This window comes from Piliocolobus tephrosceles, chromosome 5 (genome assembly GCF_002776525.5).
Source record: "Piliocolobus tephrosceles isolate RC106 chromosome 5, ASM277652v3, whole genome shotgun sequence".
In the NCBI taxonomy this organism is placed as follows: Eukaryota; Metazoa; Chordata; class Mammalia; order Primates; family Cercopithecidae; genus Piliocolobus; species Piliocolobus tephrosceles.
The window spans coordinates 5,075,940-5,090,114 of NC_045438.1; the positions used below are offsets into that span (position 1 = coordinate 5,075,940).

General features: G+C 37.9%; 1 protein-coding gene across 1 annotated transcript in view; it reads left to right on the forward strand.

Annotated features, from left to right (window-relative positions):
* Positions 1-14,175, forward strand: part of ROS1 (ROS proto-oncogene 1, receptor tyrosine kinase) — a 142,127-nt gene that overhangs the window by 108,336 nt on the left and 19,616 nt on the right. The window contains exons 35-41 of the mRNA XM_023218993.2: positions 425-560; positions 1,770-1,932; positions 3,537-3,601; positions 4,515-4,644; positions 10,689-10,786; positions 11,521-11,721; positions 12,513-12,647. Coding sequence (XP_023074761.2) covers positions 425-560; positions 1,770-1,932; positions 3,537-3,601; positions 4,515-4,644; positions 10,689-10,786; positions 11,521-11,721; positions 12,513-12,647 — 928 coding nt within the window. The remainder of the gene's footprint in view (positions 1-424; positions 561-1,769; positions 1,933-3,536; positions 3,602-4,514; positions 4,645-10,688; positions 10,787-11,520; positions 11,722-12,512; positions 12,648-14,175) is intronic.

Sequence of the window (14,175 nt, forward strand, 5' to 3'; positions counted from 1 at the left end):
GAAAGCATTTTCTTTTCTACTGAGGAGTATAACCTGGATGTGACTGAACTCAAAAATGAATTTGTTTCACTAATAATTATGTTTGTTCTGGTTTATTTTGACTCTAGTTTATAGGTGATTTTGACAAATAAGTTTTAATATTAAGATACTTTAATTTGTTTATAACAACAGTAAGAAATACATTAAATTCTAAGAAGTGAGATTAAAAGTGGTGTAGTATGATTTCTGTACTTTTATATGACTTTTTACCTGGATTGAATTAGTTCTTTAAAAGCTATTTTAAAATCAAATTATGAAAACTTCTATAACTCTTCTACTGATAGGGTTCTTACATAAAAACACTTAAAATGCATTGTTAGCATTTCCTAAAGGGAAAAAGAAGCAATATTTTATTTTGTAAATTATGTCATTTTTTCCTTTATAGTCTGGCATAGAAGACTAAAGAATCAAAAAAGTGCCAAGGAGGGGCTGACAGTGCTTTTAAACGAAGACAAAGAGTTGGCTGAGCTGCGAGGTCTGGCAGCCGGAGTAGGCCTGGCTAATGCCTGCTATGCAATACAGTACGTAGCGTGGGCCATCATTATGGAGCACATAGGCAAAGGGTGGGCAACAGCAGTGAGAGTACCTATGAATTCTGCATTGCCCAGGACAGTAGTGGTTTATACCCATTTTTCTGGCAGAATTATTAAAAACTTCCTCTTCCCCTCTCAAATGTGGATGGCAAATTATGCGGTTATAAGAAAAATACACAAAAATACACTATTTTCCAGTGTTTTATCATGTAGCTCAAAAACAAATGAAAGAAAGAGAAAAATATTACATTGAAGAGAATAGATGGTAACGTGGTTGTTTGACCACGTGGAGGCAGTGTTTGAGAGGAGAGTTTTGAGAGCCTTGTGTACGTGGTCAGCCTTAAGTATCTTACTCCATTTCAGAAGTTGTATGATGATTGCCCGCAAAACCTTCAAACAGATGAGTTTTGAACTTTTGTTGTCATCATAATTAAGGAAAATATTCAAGTGTCTTATGCAAATCTTCATTATATTAGGATCTATGCAAAAAGGAATTAAATGATCATAGGCCTTGCTTTCAGAAATTTATAATGCAAGGTGTAAAAGGAAAGGATTTGAAGTAGACACAAAGGAGATCTAAATCAGCTGTTTAGAGGTGACTTTCCTTTGAGCAAATACTGCGCATATCTGCTACTCAAGATTCCCTGTTATAAATGGAAAGCATTTTTAACATAGCAGCATTTTCCCCCCCGTGTAGTATTCCAAGTGAGAAACTTGGCTTTCTAAAAGTTGACCTTATGGTGATGGGGTTGATCTTTTTGATCGTAGTAAATTTTGTTTTATATAAGATGTCACATGTATGAAATAGCTAAAGGAAAAGCTGATAAACCCAGATGCATTTATTACTAATTTGCAGTAGCTTTTTACACAAATTGGCAATCTGAAGAAGTTAATACCTACTAACTTTGACACAACAAGTTACAATAAAAGTCTTGAGGCAATGCATACACATATACGTTTTTATCAAAATTAAGTTGCCTAGAAGTGGACCATCATGCTTTGTCTGTGTAAAAGGTGGTAGAATAGTAAAGTAATTAGGAACACAGAGTTCCACATCATCATGTCACATAAAACACACAATGCTGCAAAGCCATGAGATATTTCTTTCTCTCTCAAACACAAATACCAATACCAACACAAACTTGTACACCCTATATATGTGGAGGGTGGGGAGACAAAAATGTTGCTATTTTACAGTACTTTTCCAACCCAAGAGGAGATTGAAAATCTTCCTGCCTTCCCTCGGGAAAAACTGACTCTGCGGCTCTTGCTGGGAAGTGGAGCCTTTGGAGAAGTGTATGAAGGAACAGCAGTGGACATCTTAGGAGCTGGAAGTGGAGAAATCAAAGTAGCAGTGAAGGTAATGTGAATCTTTGAACTCCTTGACACATTTTATCACCATATCTACAAGGATTGACGTGGATATAATTATAATAAAAGTTGAGTGCTCTTTGTTGAAAAGAGGATGGGTTGAATGTTAAAGCCTATCCATAGCTATAGAAATCACATTTTTAAAAACCATTTCCTACATAGGAAAACTGTTTGTAATCAACAATCTCCAGGATTTGCATTACCTCTAAGGCTACTAATTAGCTAAGACCTATCAGACAATCATTTTTCTTCAACCATGTCATAAGAGAACTGGAGTTGTAAAACACATTCTTAAGGTACTAGACCAAGGGTCAGCAAACCTTTTCTTAACTGGGCAGATAGTAAATATTTTAGACTTGCTGGCCATACAGACTCTGCCATTGTATTGTCATAGACAATGTGTAAATAAATGAGTGTGGCTGTGTACCAATAAAACTTTATTTATGAACACTGAAATTTGAATTTTATATTATTTTCATATGTCATGAAATAGTAGTATTCTTTTGACTTTTTCAACCATTTAGAAATGGAAAAGCCATTTTCAGATCATAGGCTATACAAAAAGAGGTGACAGGCTGGATCTGGCCCACAAGCTATAGTTTGTCAGTCTCTGACTACATGATTATTCATCATGGTATATTTAATATATTTTTAAGGAAGCACTGGATATACTCATATTTTTGTAAAACTTTCTTTTGATAAAGGGAGGATGGATCTTTTATGTATTTGAGCAATATCCTGATCTCTGCTTATTAGAGATTTATTGCTTTGAGAGTTAGCTATACAACTAGAAAAGTTGGCAAAATTCTCTCTGCTTCCAAATGATGTCATTTAAAAATTCTTTAACTTACTCCCACCTTGACTGTTTTAAACAAATGTTTATTTCTCTCATGTAACAAGATGACTGCTGGCTTCAGGATAGTGTGTCAGGTCAGAGCCAGTATCTCTGAAATTTTCTTGGCTGTTGTTCATACTTGCTGCCTCAGTGTTCCAAGATGGCTGACAAAGAAGCAAGCATCACATCTTCATTTGGACCAGGGAAAGGAGGAAAGATGGTGCTAGATGTACATGTTCAGGAAGACAAATGTCTTCTTCAAAGTTCCCTCCCTGCCTTAGCAGTTTTTCTCTTATACACCATTGACCGTCACTGAGTTATGTGACCACCCCAATTTCCAAGGGAGGCTGGAGAATTTCAGAACACAATTTTCATGATTAGCTTTGATCAATTGCTTGGGACTGGGAACTTTGCCTTCAAGAAATAAATTGAAAGCAAGGAGATAAAGAAAACATATTGAGAAGAAAATTTTGAAAATTAAGAAATTAGCCTAAATAACAAAACTTGGTCTCTTAAAATTCTACCTTTTGGAGGAACATTGTATAAACATTACTAGACCTTTCATTTTGTGTATTCTTCTACTAGCAATAACAGGAGGTAACATTTGAAGGGTTTATAGAATACATGCACATGCCTTATCTATGATCTGTTTCCAGCTTTCGGGGTAGATATTACAAAACAAACAACATTCTCCATTAACCCACTGAGCTCACAGAAATGTCTACTATACTGATTCCTGACTTGTTTTTGTTGTACAGACTTTGAAGAAGGGTTCCACCGACCAGGAGAAGATTGAATTCCTGAAGGAGGCACATCTGATGAGGTAGCTCTGAAATATTTTTCTCTTGGTATGGGTAAGAAGTTTTAAGTCTGCTTGACTTGTTTTTAACATCCAAAATGACCTGACATAACAGATCATGCCTAAAAAACATGGTTGAAACGTTTGAATGAATCCACATCCGCAGAGCAAGTAGTCTATAGAAGCCAATCTTCTGAGCCTGGGTACAGGCACTCCTCAGGCAAAAGGTTCTCCTTTCTTTTATCTTCAGTAAGGAGCATGTTTTGCAAGTGAATTCTGAAGCTGTTTGACTTTTGACACACTTGTATTCATCTAAATATGTGATAATGGTCAAGTATACCCAGTAAGAGAGAGTTCGCGCAAATGCTGTAATGTCAGTGAAAATATCTTTGTCTTAGTAGACTTGTCTCTAAGTTTGAGTTTGTGGTCATAAAAACTGCTCAAGCGCATCTTAATGGGAAAACTTGAGGCAGTGTTTGATTGAGTCTCAAGCTGTGGGTTCCAATTATTAGGTTGGGACTTCCTTCGTTTGATGTCTTGAGAAAACTGTGTAGCCAAACCTGCATTTCTGGGTTGTTTTCCTGAAAGGGAGAGTATATATTTCATACCTATAGTGACCCAAAACACACTGTTTTAAAATATCTTTTCAAGGAGGCTACTAGTCAAAATTACTTTCTTTTCCAAAATATGCTTAATACAAACGTTATTCCTTCTAAAAACCAACCTATGTTATCCATACTCATGGCCACTAGGGGTTGCCATATTACCTCCTTAAGGTAAACACAAAGACCTGTAGTTGGAAAAGGAAGCGTTAGAGACACTAAGTCAGGGGTTTTGAAGGAAACTATTGATAAAGAATTGCTGTACTCCATAAAGACACTTGGCTAGGACTCCTGCCTCTATCATGTCATACAGCCTGTGTCTTTCCACCTTTCAGCAAATTTAATCATCCCAACATTCTGAAACAGCTTGGAGTTTGTCTGCTGAATGAACCCCAGTATATTATCCTGGAATTGATGGAAGGAGGAGACCTTCTTACTTATTTGCGTAAAGCCCGGATGGCAACGGTAGGCAGTTGGGATCTGTAATATTGGTTTCATAATGCAAATGCCTTATAATTCCCCATTAATTTTCTTTAGATTTAATAGGCTGCAGTGGTAAAACCTTAGAAGACTTATATGGAAAGAATTATTCTATTTACTTCGCGTTAGATTTTGACAATCAGAACCATGGGCTAACATTCTGGCATTTTCTGCTCATGTGAGCCTGAGCCTGTTTTTAGTATTTAGTGGGAGAACATGACCCTCATTGCCAGAATCATGTTTTTCTGGAGCACAGGGATAGTGTGGCGTTGGAAAGGCATATCTCTGTACTTAATCTATATGCCTGTCTGTTCCAAATTATATTTCCAGTCTTAATGTCTTTACCGAGTACCAGACTTGTATGTCCCTCTCTAGTTGACTTATCTATTCGGATTTTAGTAGGCATCTCAAACATATTTTGCCCCAAACAGAGCTCTTGATTTCGTACATCCTCTCCTACTCCACCCATCTAGTTCCTTGCTTTCTCTTTCCCTACATACATACTAACGAGCTCTGCCTGCAAAACGCAGCTGCAGTCCTTCTTCTCTTGTATCCCCAGTGCCTGGAGCAGTGCATAGCACATTATGAAACCTGGAAATACTGTGGAATGGCGGACAGGACTGGGGGTGACTACCTGCAGGAGCCTACTTTATACCTTAGATGAGAACACGTGAGATAAGACAAGTCACCAAAGTTTAAATCCGGTGGATTAAAAACTTTTTTTATATCAAAATAAACATATGGCTAAAAAATTAAAATGTGTGACAAAGCATATAGTGAAAAACAGGAGCCCTTCATTCCTACCTCTCAGGCCTGTACATATCTTCTGGTATTTACCGCCAAGTTCCTAAATAGTCTGCTCATACTGACAAATGTTGATTTTTCAATTTGGGGTAAATTGACTGCCCAGTATGGAAGATGAGGATTTAACTCTCTTAGACTTCCTCATAATATACCTGTCCATCCCCCACCACGCTACACACAGGAAAACTTTGCTTGCCTCATCCTCTGACAGTTATCACAATCTGCAGATAAATCATCCTTCTGGGTTTGCATTGTTAGAACTATTTAGTTATTATTATTATTTTTGGAGCTGAATTATACAAATATTATTGTAAGTTTTTTTCCTGAGGCTAGTTTAATAAATATCTCGTTTTCATTTTAGTTTTTATATACGTAAACTCCCCAACTGAATGGTAACACTTTTCTCAATATGGTTAACAATATCAGATAATCTGGTACTTAATTTTGTCTTGGACACTTCCTTCCTGGAAGCACTGTAGATGCTTGTGCTCTAGGCTAGCTACACAGCTGCTGTTGTAGGGGTTTCCTTCATATTAGACCTAGGAATCTTCCTCAACTCTTGTCCATGTGAGGCTTTTTCCTTGTATCTCATGACTTTTTGTTTGTTTTAGAAAAGAGAAAGTATAAGAAACTATGCATGTGCAGCAAAAATCTGCTTTTTTTTTTTTTTAATTTTTGAGAAAATGCCCTTTATTCTTCCCTTATACTTGTTTGATAATTTGGTTGGACTTTTAGGTTGAAAACTCTTTATCTAACAGATAAAGCCACTGCATCTTTCTTTCCTCACTTCTACAATTGCCAGTAAGAATTCTTATGCCACTCTGATTCCTGAACTTATTATCAGTGGTCTGTTTTCTGCCTCCTCCACTTCAAAAATTTGAGGAAAATTTTACCTGTGGTACTCTTTACTCACGGCAGAGTAACACTTGCTTCGCTAATTATTCCCTTCAGTTTCAGGATTTTTTTTTTCATTGTCTCTTTGATAATGAAGAGAATTCCTTATTCCCTCTATTTCTTTGTTCTAAAACTCCTGTTATAATGAACTGCTTTGTTTCATCTTCTCATTCTATTAGCTGCTGTCTCCTATTTTCTAGCTTTTGTCATTTTGCTTTCTATTGTGATAGACTTCCTCAACTTTGTCCCCTAATCTTTTTGTAGGATTAAAACTTTTTGTTAACATATTTTAATTTTTCACATACTTATTCTTGTGTTTTGACTGCTTTTTAAAATAATATTCTGGTTTTCTTCATAGATGCAAAATTTTACTCATCTTTTTTAGGGTATTAATTATACTTTTCGAAAAGTGTTAATTTGCTTCCTGCATTGCCTTGGCTTCCTTTTTCCTCTTTGTTTTGGAATCTGATCCAATGTGAGAAACTTTCTCAAATGTCTAGTATTCTTGGCTGGTTTCATATTTAATCATGAGGTCTAACAAAATGATGGGAACCTATGTGTCCAAGGAAGCTTTCTTCTGGTGTTAGGTGGGACCCTGCTCTTCCACTGGGGGTCCTCCAGTGTCAGTAACTGAATCTCTTCCCTGACATATGCCAGTTTAACCAGGGAGGAAATTGCTCGTTTCTCCTCTGGACAGTAAATGCCTGATGCATCAACTCAGAGCCTTTAGAGGGTGCTGGAGGTCTCAAGGCTCAGTATGTGGACTCTTATTTAATTTTAATTCTCTCCATTTCAGTACAGTGCCTCAGTGTGACTGGTAGTGTCTCCGAACTTGGAGTTGTTCTGGTTCAGGTTTCTGTTGTTTTTATTTGTTTGTTTTCTATAGACAGAAGCCTTCGTCTGTAGTAGAAGAATCTATGATTTAGTTAGGCCTTAAATAACTTAAACATTCTTTTTGCTTTCAGTCCTTCTCCTTGTCCCTGTATTCAGGGATACCTGCTGCCTCCCATTCTGGAGAATTTATGACCTTCCATGATGAAAAACAGGTTAATTCTTGCCTTTTCTTTCTGTAGGCAGTCAGCTTTCATCCTCTTGGCTTTGCTAAATTACCACTCCTCCATCTGCTTTCCCTCTTCCAGAATGCTTTGTCTGCCATGTCAGTTCTCATGACAGTTGATTTGCCCTTGTGAAATTATGAAAATTTTCACTATACTGCCATGTTAGTAAGGTTTGGGGAGAGAGTGGAACTAAAAATGCACACATTCAATCCCTCATCTTAAACAATACATTTTATTTGTAGATTGTCTTGTTTTGTGGTGGTGCTAAGTGTATGAAAAGTGAAGAAAGGATGAAAAAGGATGGACTGAAAAAAACGTGGATCTACTTTTTCCAAATCATTTTGATTCACCCAGGATCCTAATGCTTATAAAGATTGGTTCTCACATGCACTTCAGTTGTTCCGCAGCCTTTCCTGGTGGCTGCCAAAAACAGCTTGCAGGGCTTTGTCTCCTTCGCTGCAACCATAGAGACATCGTTAGGTGCTGAAGGCAGAATGAAGGCCTGAGGCCTATGGGAACCATCACAAATGCTACTCCCTCTCATGCTGAGTTATTTTGAGGCCAGCCTCTCCCCACGTGGAGTGCTCAGAGGCACCATATCAGAAGAACCGGCAGAAGCCTTTTTCTCTCTCTCCCTGCATTCAAGGACTGTTTTGTTGGGTTGGATGCCTAAGAATTGACTGCAACCAGGCCCAGAAAGCTTAGTCTAGTCCTTTGCTTTGAGGACTCAGCTTCTTTATCTACAAAATGAAATTTTGAATCAAAAACTTCCTAAGGTTCCTTTTAACTTTTTTTTTTTTTTTTTTTTTGACAGAGTCTTGCTCTGTGGCCCAGGTTGAAGTGCAATGGCATGATCTCGGCTCACTGCAACCTCTGCCTCCCAGGTTCAAGTAATTCTCCTACCTTAGCCTCCTGAGTAGCTGGGACTACAGACACACGCCACCATGCCCAGCTAATTTTTGTATATTTTTTGTAGTAGAGACAAGGTTTCACCATGTTGGCCAGGCTGGTCTCAAACTCTTGACCTCAAGTAATCTGCCTGCCTTGGCCTCTCAAAGTCCTGGGATTACAAGCGTGAGATAACACACCTGACCTTAACTTTTGTTAAAAGGATTGTATTAAGATAGAAAAAAGTGAAACAAACAAACAAAAACTGTCAAAGTAATATGCATATGTAGTAAACATGCTGCCTTTCAGATAAAATTCAATTCACCAAATTTTTGCTGGGTGTTTACTATACAGCAGCGAAGGATGTAGTTCTTGCACTCAAGGAACTTGTTACATGGTAGCGTTGTAAGTCTACAGATGCAAGTCTACAGATACCTAAATAATCCACTTAAAGTAGGAAGTAGGTGGACTCATTAGAGGGCAGTGGAGAATATACTGTAGAAGCCCAGGGGAAGGAGCAATTCGTAACTGAGGAAAGCTGAGAGGCCTTCATGGAAGAGGTCTTCTGATTCAGACACAACCAAAGCAGGAGGCAGAACAGTAGCTGAACTGTGCTTTCCCACTGAGTTATGAAAGGCTGTGACTAGGGATAGACTGAGATCAACGTTTAATATGTCTGAAGGGTTTAACAAGAGATGACAGGTGGTAGTCCAGGGTGGCATCTAGAGTCAAGGAAACCCAACATGGGGTGATGCGGTATCCCAACAGGTGGATACATGGTATATCAGAAGGAGAGAGTAGTCAGAGATCCAAGCAGGCACCAGCATTATGAAAATCTGTCAGCAGGGAACAGGGCACTAGCCACCAGGCTGAAATTAGGGAGTAGGATCCTAGGCCTAGAGAAAGACTTCACAGGTAGAGTAGGTTTTGCTGAGAGCAGAGCAGGGTTCCATTCACAGGAACCAGTGAACCATTCAAGACACCCAGCAAGGACTCAGATATGGGCCATGAGACAGTGGACCTGAATCAGGCTGGAGAAGGATTGATTTGGGAGTAAGGTCAGAGCCTAGTTATTAGCCCTAGGTGTGGCTGTGAAGAACCATGGCAATAGTGAGCCCCAGAACATCAGAATATTCCTAGTTTGGGGGCAAGAGATAAATGTGTCAGAGGAGGTAGGGAGAACAGCACTTAAGAGCATTTGTTTTTAAGGAGTTGAGGGACTTGGAGGTTGGGAATCATTTGAGATACTCAGCTAAGGCTGTGGATGGAAAACAAGAAACAGGAGGACATTCCAGGAGAAAAAAATAATAGCAGGAATAAAGAAGAGAGACTGAGAAATGCAGAGTAGGAATGAAGAACTGCAAGTGGACCAGCGTGACTGAAGCACAGATTGAGAGAGGAGAAACAGTAGGAAATTAATAGACTTGTAGAGAGGCTTGTGCAGCCTGGGGGTGCTGTGGAGACTGTGCTCAGGAATTCATAATAGACTCTACAGGAAGGGGTCACAACAAAGCAAGCTAATGAAAGCATAGGAGGCTGGAGACATGGGAAATTTTTGAATGCATTAGATTAGGGATGACAAAGGCTTGAACCAGGGTAATTGCCGAGCACTGGAAAAGGACAGACAGTATAATATAGCTTCAGTGCAGGATCTTTGAATTTTCCCAATATGGTACTAATAAAAACTTCAACTGGCTTTTTTCCATGTAGAAATCATTGCAACCAGTACAGGCTCAAGTGTATATTTGTGCTCGCTCTCTTAGATGAGAGGAGTAATTTGAAACTTTGAAATAGGGTATTGCTAACAATTTATATGGGGTTCATACGAGAAACAAGCCCATTGTCATGACTGGCAAGACGGAGTGTCATTGGATCAATAATTAAACCAGCTAGCACTAAATAAGTCATCATTTTGACTACTTATGAGAGCAACAAATGTTTATTAAGTGCCTGTTATTGACCAGCCATATTATGTAACTTACTTGAATTTTGCAAAGTCAGTATTATTGCCCATTTTACACATGAGAAATTTGCTTAGGGAGTTAAGTAACTTAAGCAAGTTCACACAACTAGTAAATAGCAGAACTAGGATTCACATCTCGATCTGTCTGGCCTGACACCTGGAGGTCTTTCCAATAAAGATTCCATATTGCCTCTACTTACTAAACATAGCTGTCATTTTTTAAAATGTATATTTGCATAGAGAACATCTAAATTTGTTTTCCTCTTTGTTTGAATTCTTATAATCATAACTAAAAATCCCTTTAAAACATCAGATACATACATGTATATGCATATACATGTATCCACTTATATTCACACATGTATGTATATATTTCGTGCAAACTAGAAAACTACCTGTAATTCTTCCTTCATTTCTTACAGTTTTATGGTCCTTTACTCACCTTGGTTGACCTCGTAGACCTGTGTGTAGATATTTCAAAAGGCTGTGTGTACTTGGAGCAGATGCATTTCATTCACAGGTACAGTTCTCTTCTGGATACAGGGTTATTATGGATATTGGCACAATAATCACCAGAAGTGCAGGTCAAGTGCACAAGATAATTAAACATTTTAATTCCTTCAAACTAGGAATAATTTCTATTAAAAGTCTCTCTTATAAATCATCCTACTCTAAAGACACATGCACACATATGTCTATTGCAGCACTATTTTCAGTAGAAAAGACTTGGAACCAACCCAAATGCCCATCAATGATAGACTGGGTAAAGAAAATGTGGCACGTATACACCATGGAATACTATGCAGTCATGAAAAAAGAATAAGTTCATTTCCTTTGCAGGAACATGGATAAAGCTGGAAACCATTATCCTCAGCAAAGTAACACAGGAACCGAAAACCAAAGCAGGTTCTCACTCATAAGTGGGAGTTGAACAATGAGAACACATGGACACAGGAAGGGGAACATCACACACCAGGGCCTCTCCGGGGTCAGGGGCAAGGGAAGGGAGAGCATTAGGAGAAATACCTAATGCAAGCGGGACTTAAAATCTAGATGACGGGTTGATAGGTGCAGCAACCACCATGGCATGTGTATACCTATGTAATAAACTTCACGTTCAGCACATGTATTCCAGAACTTAAAATAAAATTAAAAAAAAAGTTTCTCTTCTTTACAGACCTACTAGGGTTACTTGTTTGATTTCTGGAACTTTATTGTTGTTATTATTATTATTAAATATAACTTCTGCCATAGGGATCTGGCAGCTCGAAATTGCCTTGTTTCCGTGAAAGACTATACCAGTCCACGGATAGTGAAGATAGGAGACTTTGGACTCGCCAGAGACATCTATAAAAATGATTACTACAGAAAGAGAGGGGAAGGCCTGCTCCCTGTTCGGTGGATGGCTCCAGAAAGTTTAATGGATGGAATCTTCACCACGCAATCTGATGTGTGGTAAGTTTAACAGGACACAGAGTCATGATGACAGAATCATCAAACATTAGAGAGGATTTTAAAAGGACATCGAATTGTGCTTTTTTAATGTGAGAAAACAGAAGACCAGAGACCAGCTCAAAATGTAAAGGTTTGTTCAATGACTTTTAAGTTGGGCTGGCCCTAGGTAAAATTACGAATGAGATAAAATTTCTCAGTGCTGCCAATTTTTATTCATGCCTTCCCTCTCAATGTTTACTGGCACTTTATCGCCTGCAAACTTGGGAGGAAAATGCTGAAATGTTTTTGTGCTCACCCTTAGGTGTGTCTGCATGTCAATGCTCTGAAATTCTTAGATAATGGAGGCCTACAATGGGGTTTCAGTCAGGGAGAGAAACAGAGTATAAGTGTGTGTATACATGTATGTATGTGTGCGTGCACGTGTGTGTGCACGTGTTTCTGTGTGTGCATGCATGTGCATGTGTGTCTGTTTCTGTATGTGCATATGTGTATATGTGCAGGGATGTGCATGCATGTGAGTATGCATATGAGTCTGTGTCTCTGTCTGTGTGTGCACATGTGTGCCTCCTCCAAGCCTTCCTATCACCTTTGAAGTATTTGCTCATATGCAGTGTCTTGTTCTAGTTTTTCTTGTCAGCCTGCTTTTATATGTCCCATTTGCCTTTTATGAGGCCAATAATACCCTGACAAAGTAGACTCTGCTAGCCCCAGGAAAAATGTTGTTGGAGAAACTACTGTAAACCTGGTGTTTGTAATAAGTATAATTAAAGCAAACCCTCTACTATTCTTAGGTCTTTCGGAATTCTGATTTGGGAGATTTTGACTCTTGGTCATCAGCCTTATCCAGCTCATTCCAATCTTGATGTTTTAAACTATGTGCAAACAGGAGGGAGACTGGAGCCACCAAGAAATTGTCCCGATGATCTGTAAGTTAATTATGTTAACATAAGCACTCCCCAAGCAAAAACATGTGCATATACAATCTTAGGCCTCTTGATACAGTTTGTTAAATTGTTAAAATAAAAACTGGAACTTAAACATTGTATATCCCACATAAAATATCAATTCATTGTGTCAATTTGTGAATATATTATGGTTTCTTTTTATTTCTATATACAAATGATATTTCACTGAGAAACAAAATTTTGGAGAGTAAAATACTTCTGGGTAAGTGAATTCTAACAAAAGCACTCTGTGTGTATGTGTGTGAGAGAGAGAGAGAGTATACACACATGTATGCCTTTTATTTTGGGAGATATGATCTGACTAGTATCTTAATCTACATATTAAAAGATTATACTAAATACGAATATATTGTTAAAAAGTTGGATTGCCTTTGTTGATATAGCTGACATTGACTAATAAGAAATAGTATTACTAAAAATTACACAAGTTGTGATCTGTTTATGAACATAACATAAAAATGACTAAGTATTGTAACTTTAGCGAATCCTGGCCATTACTGAATTCTAATAGTGATTTCTCAGAAGAGTGAGTGACTTTTAGTCAAATTATAAGGAAAAAAGTTTTTATTCTGAGTATTAATCTGCCTCCTTGTGGAAAGTCTCAGCAGAAATTTAAGTCTTAACAACTTTTTCCAAGAATTGTCTTACCCAAGAACTTTCTAAAAGAGCAAGTAAGTATGAACTCTCTATGTGCACCATAACATGCCAAGGATTGTATGGATTACAGAGGTGTTTAAACCAGGGACACAGCTCTTCAGCATCTCAGAATGTGTTTTGAATGAAAAGGCACCCACACGGAGCAGTTGGATGCCAAGCCAACATGTAATAAAGTGCTAAACTGTGTGGTACAGGCAAGTGCAAAAGGAATTAGCAGTATGCGGATGCGCACCATGGTTGTACTGCCTTGACTATGCTGTGTTATTTAGAGGATTATTCAGACTTGAGCCAAAAGATGATTAAGAGCTGGGCACCTTGGTTAGATGTTCTACTGGTGCATATTTTTGTATTATTTAAATCTTCCAGCTTGTAGAAGATTGGAATCACTACTTGTTTCTGATTTAGCTTAATAATCTCTGGGATATTTACAGGGAGATCAGATACACACACATGTGACCAAATTAGATAATAGTGCATAAAAAATGGTGAAAATTATATAAATTAAGGATAAGAAATTATACAAAATTTGAAAACCTTGCATATAGGGCTTAAGAAAAAAGCCCGGGATACCTAAATACAAAATAAATTTTAACTAAATATTTACAAACTAATCACTTATTCCACTCTCTCCCCAAGGGTTAATGTGCCTCATCACAATCATGCAATATTTTTGGATAGGCAGCTTAGAAATTGATCACTAAACTATCAGTTTTGACTGATGTGTTTGATTATTGTGTTTGGGGCAGGAAAGTTAATAACAGATTGCTGTACTGTGGAGCAGAAAAATGTAGACAAGTTGAACTTTAGCTAAAGGTATAAAAAATGCAACTAG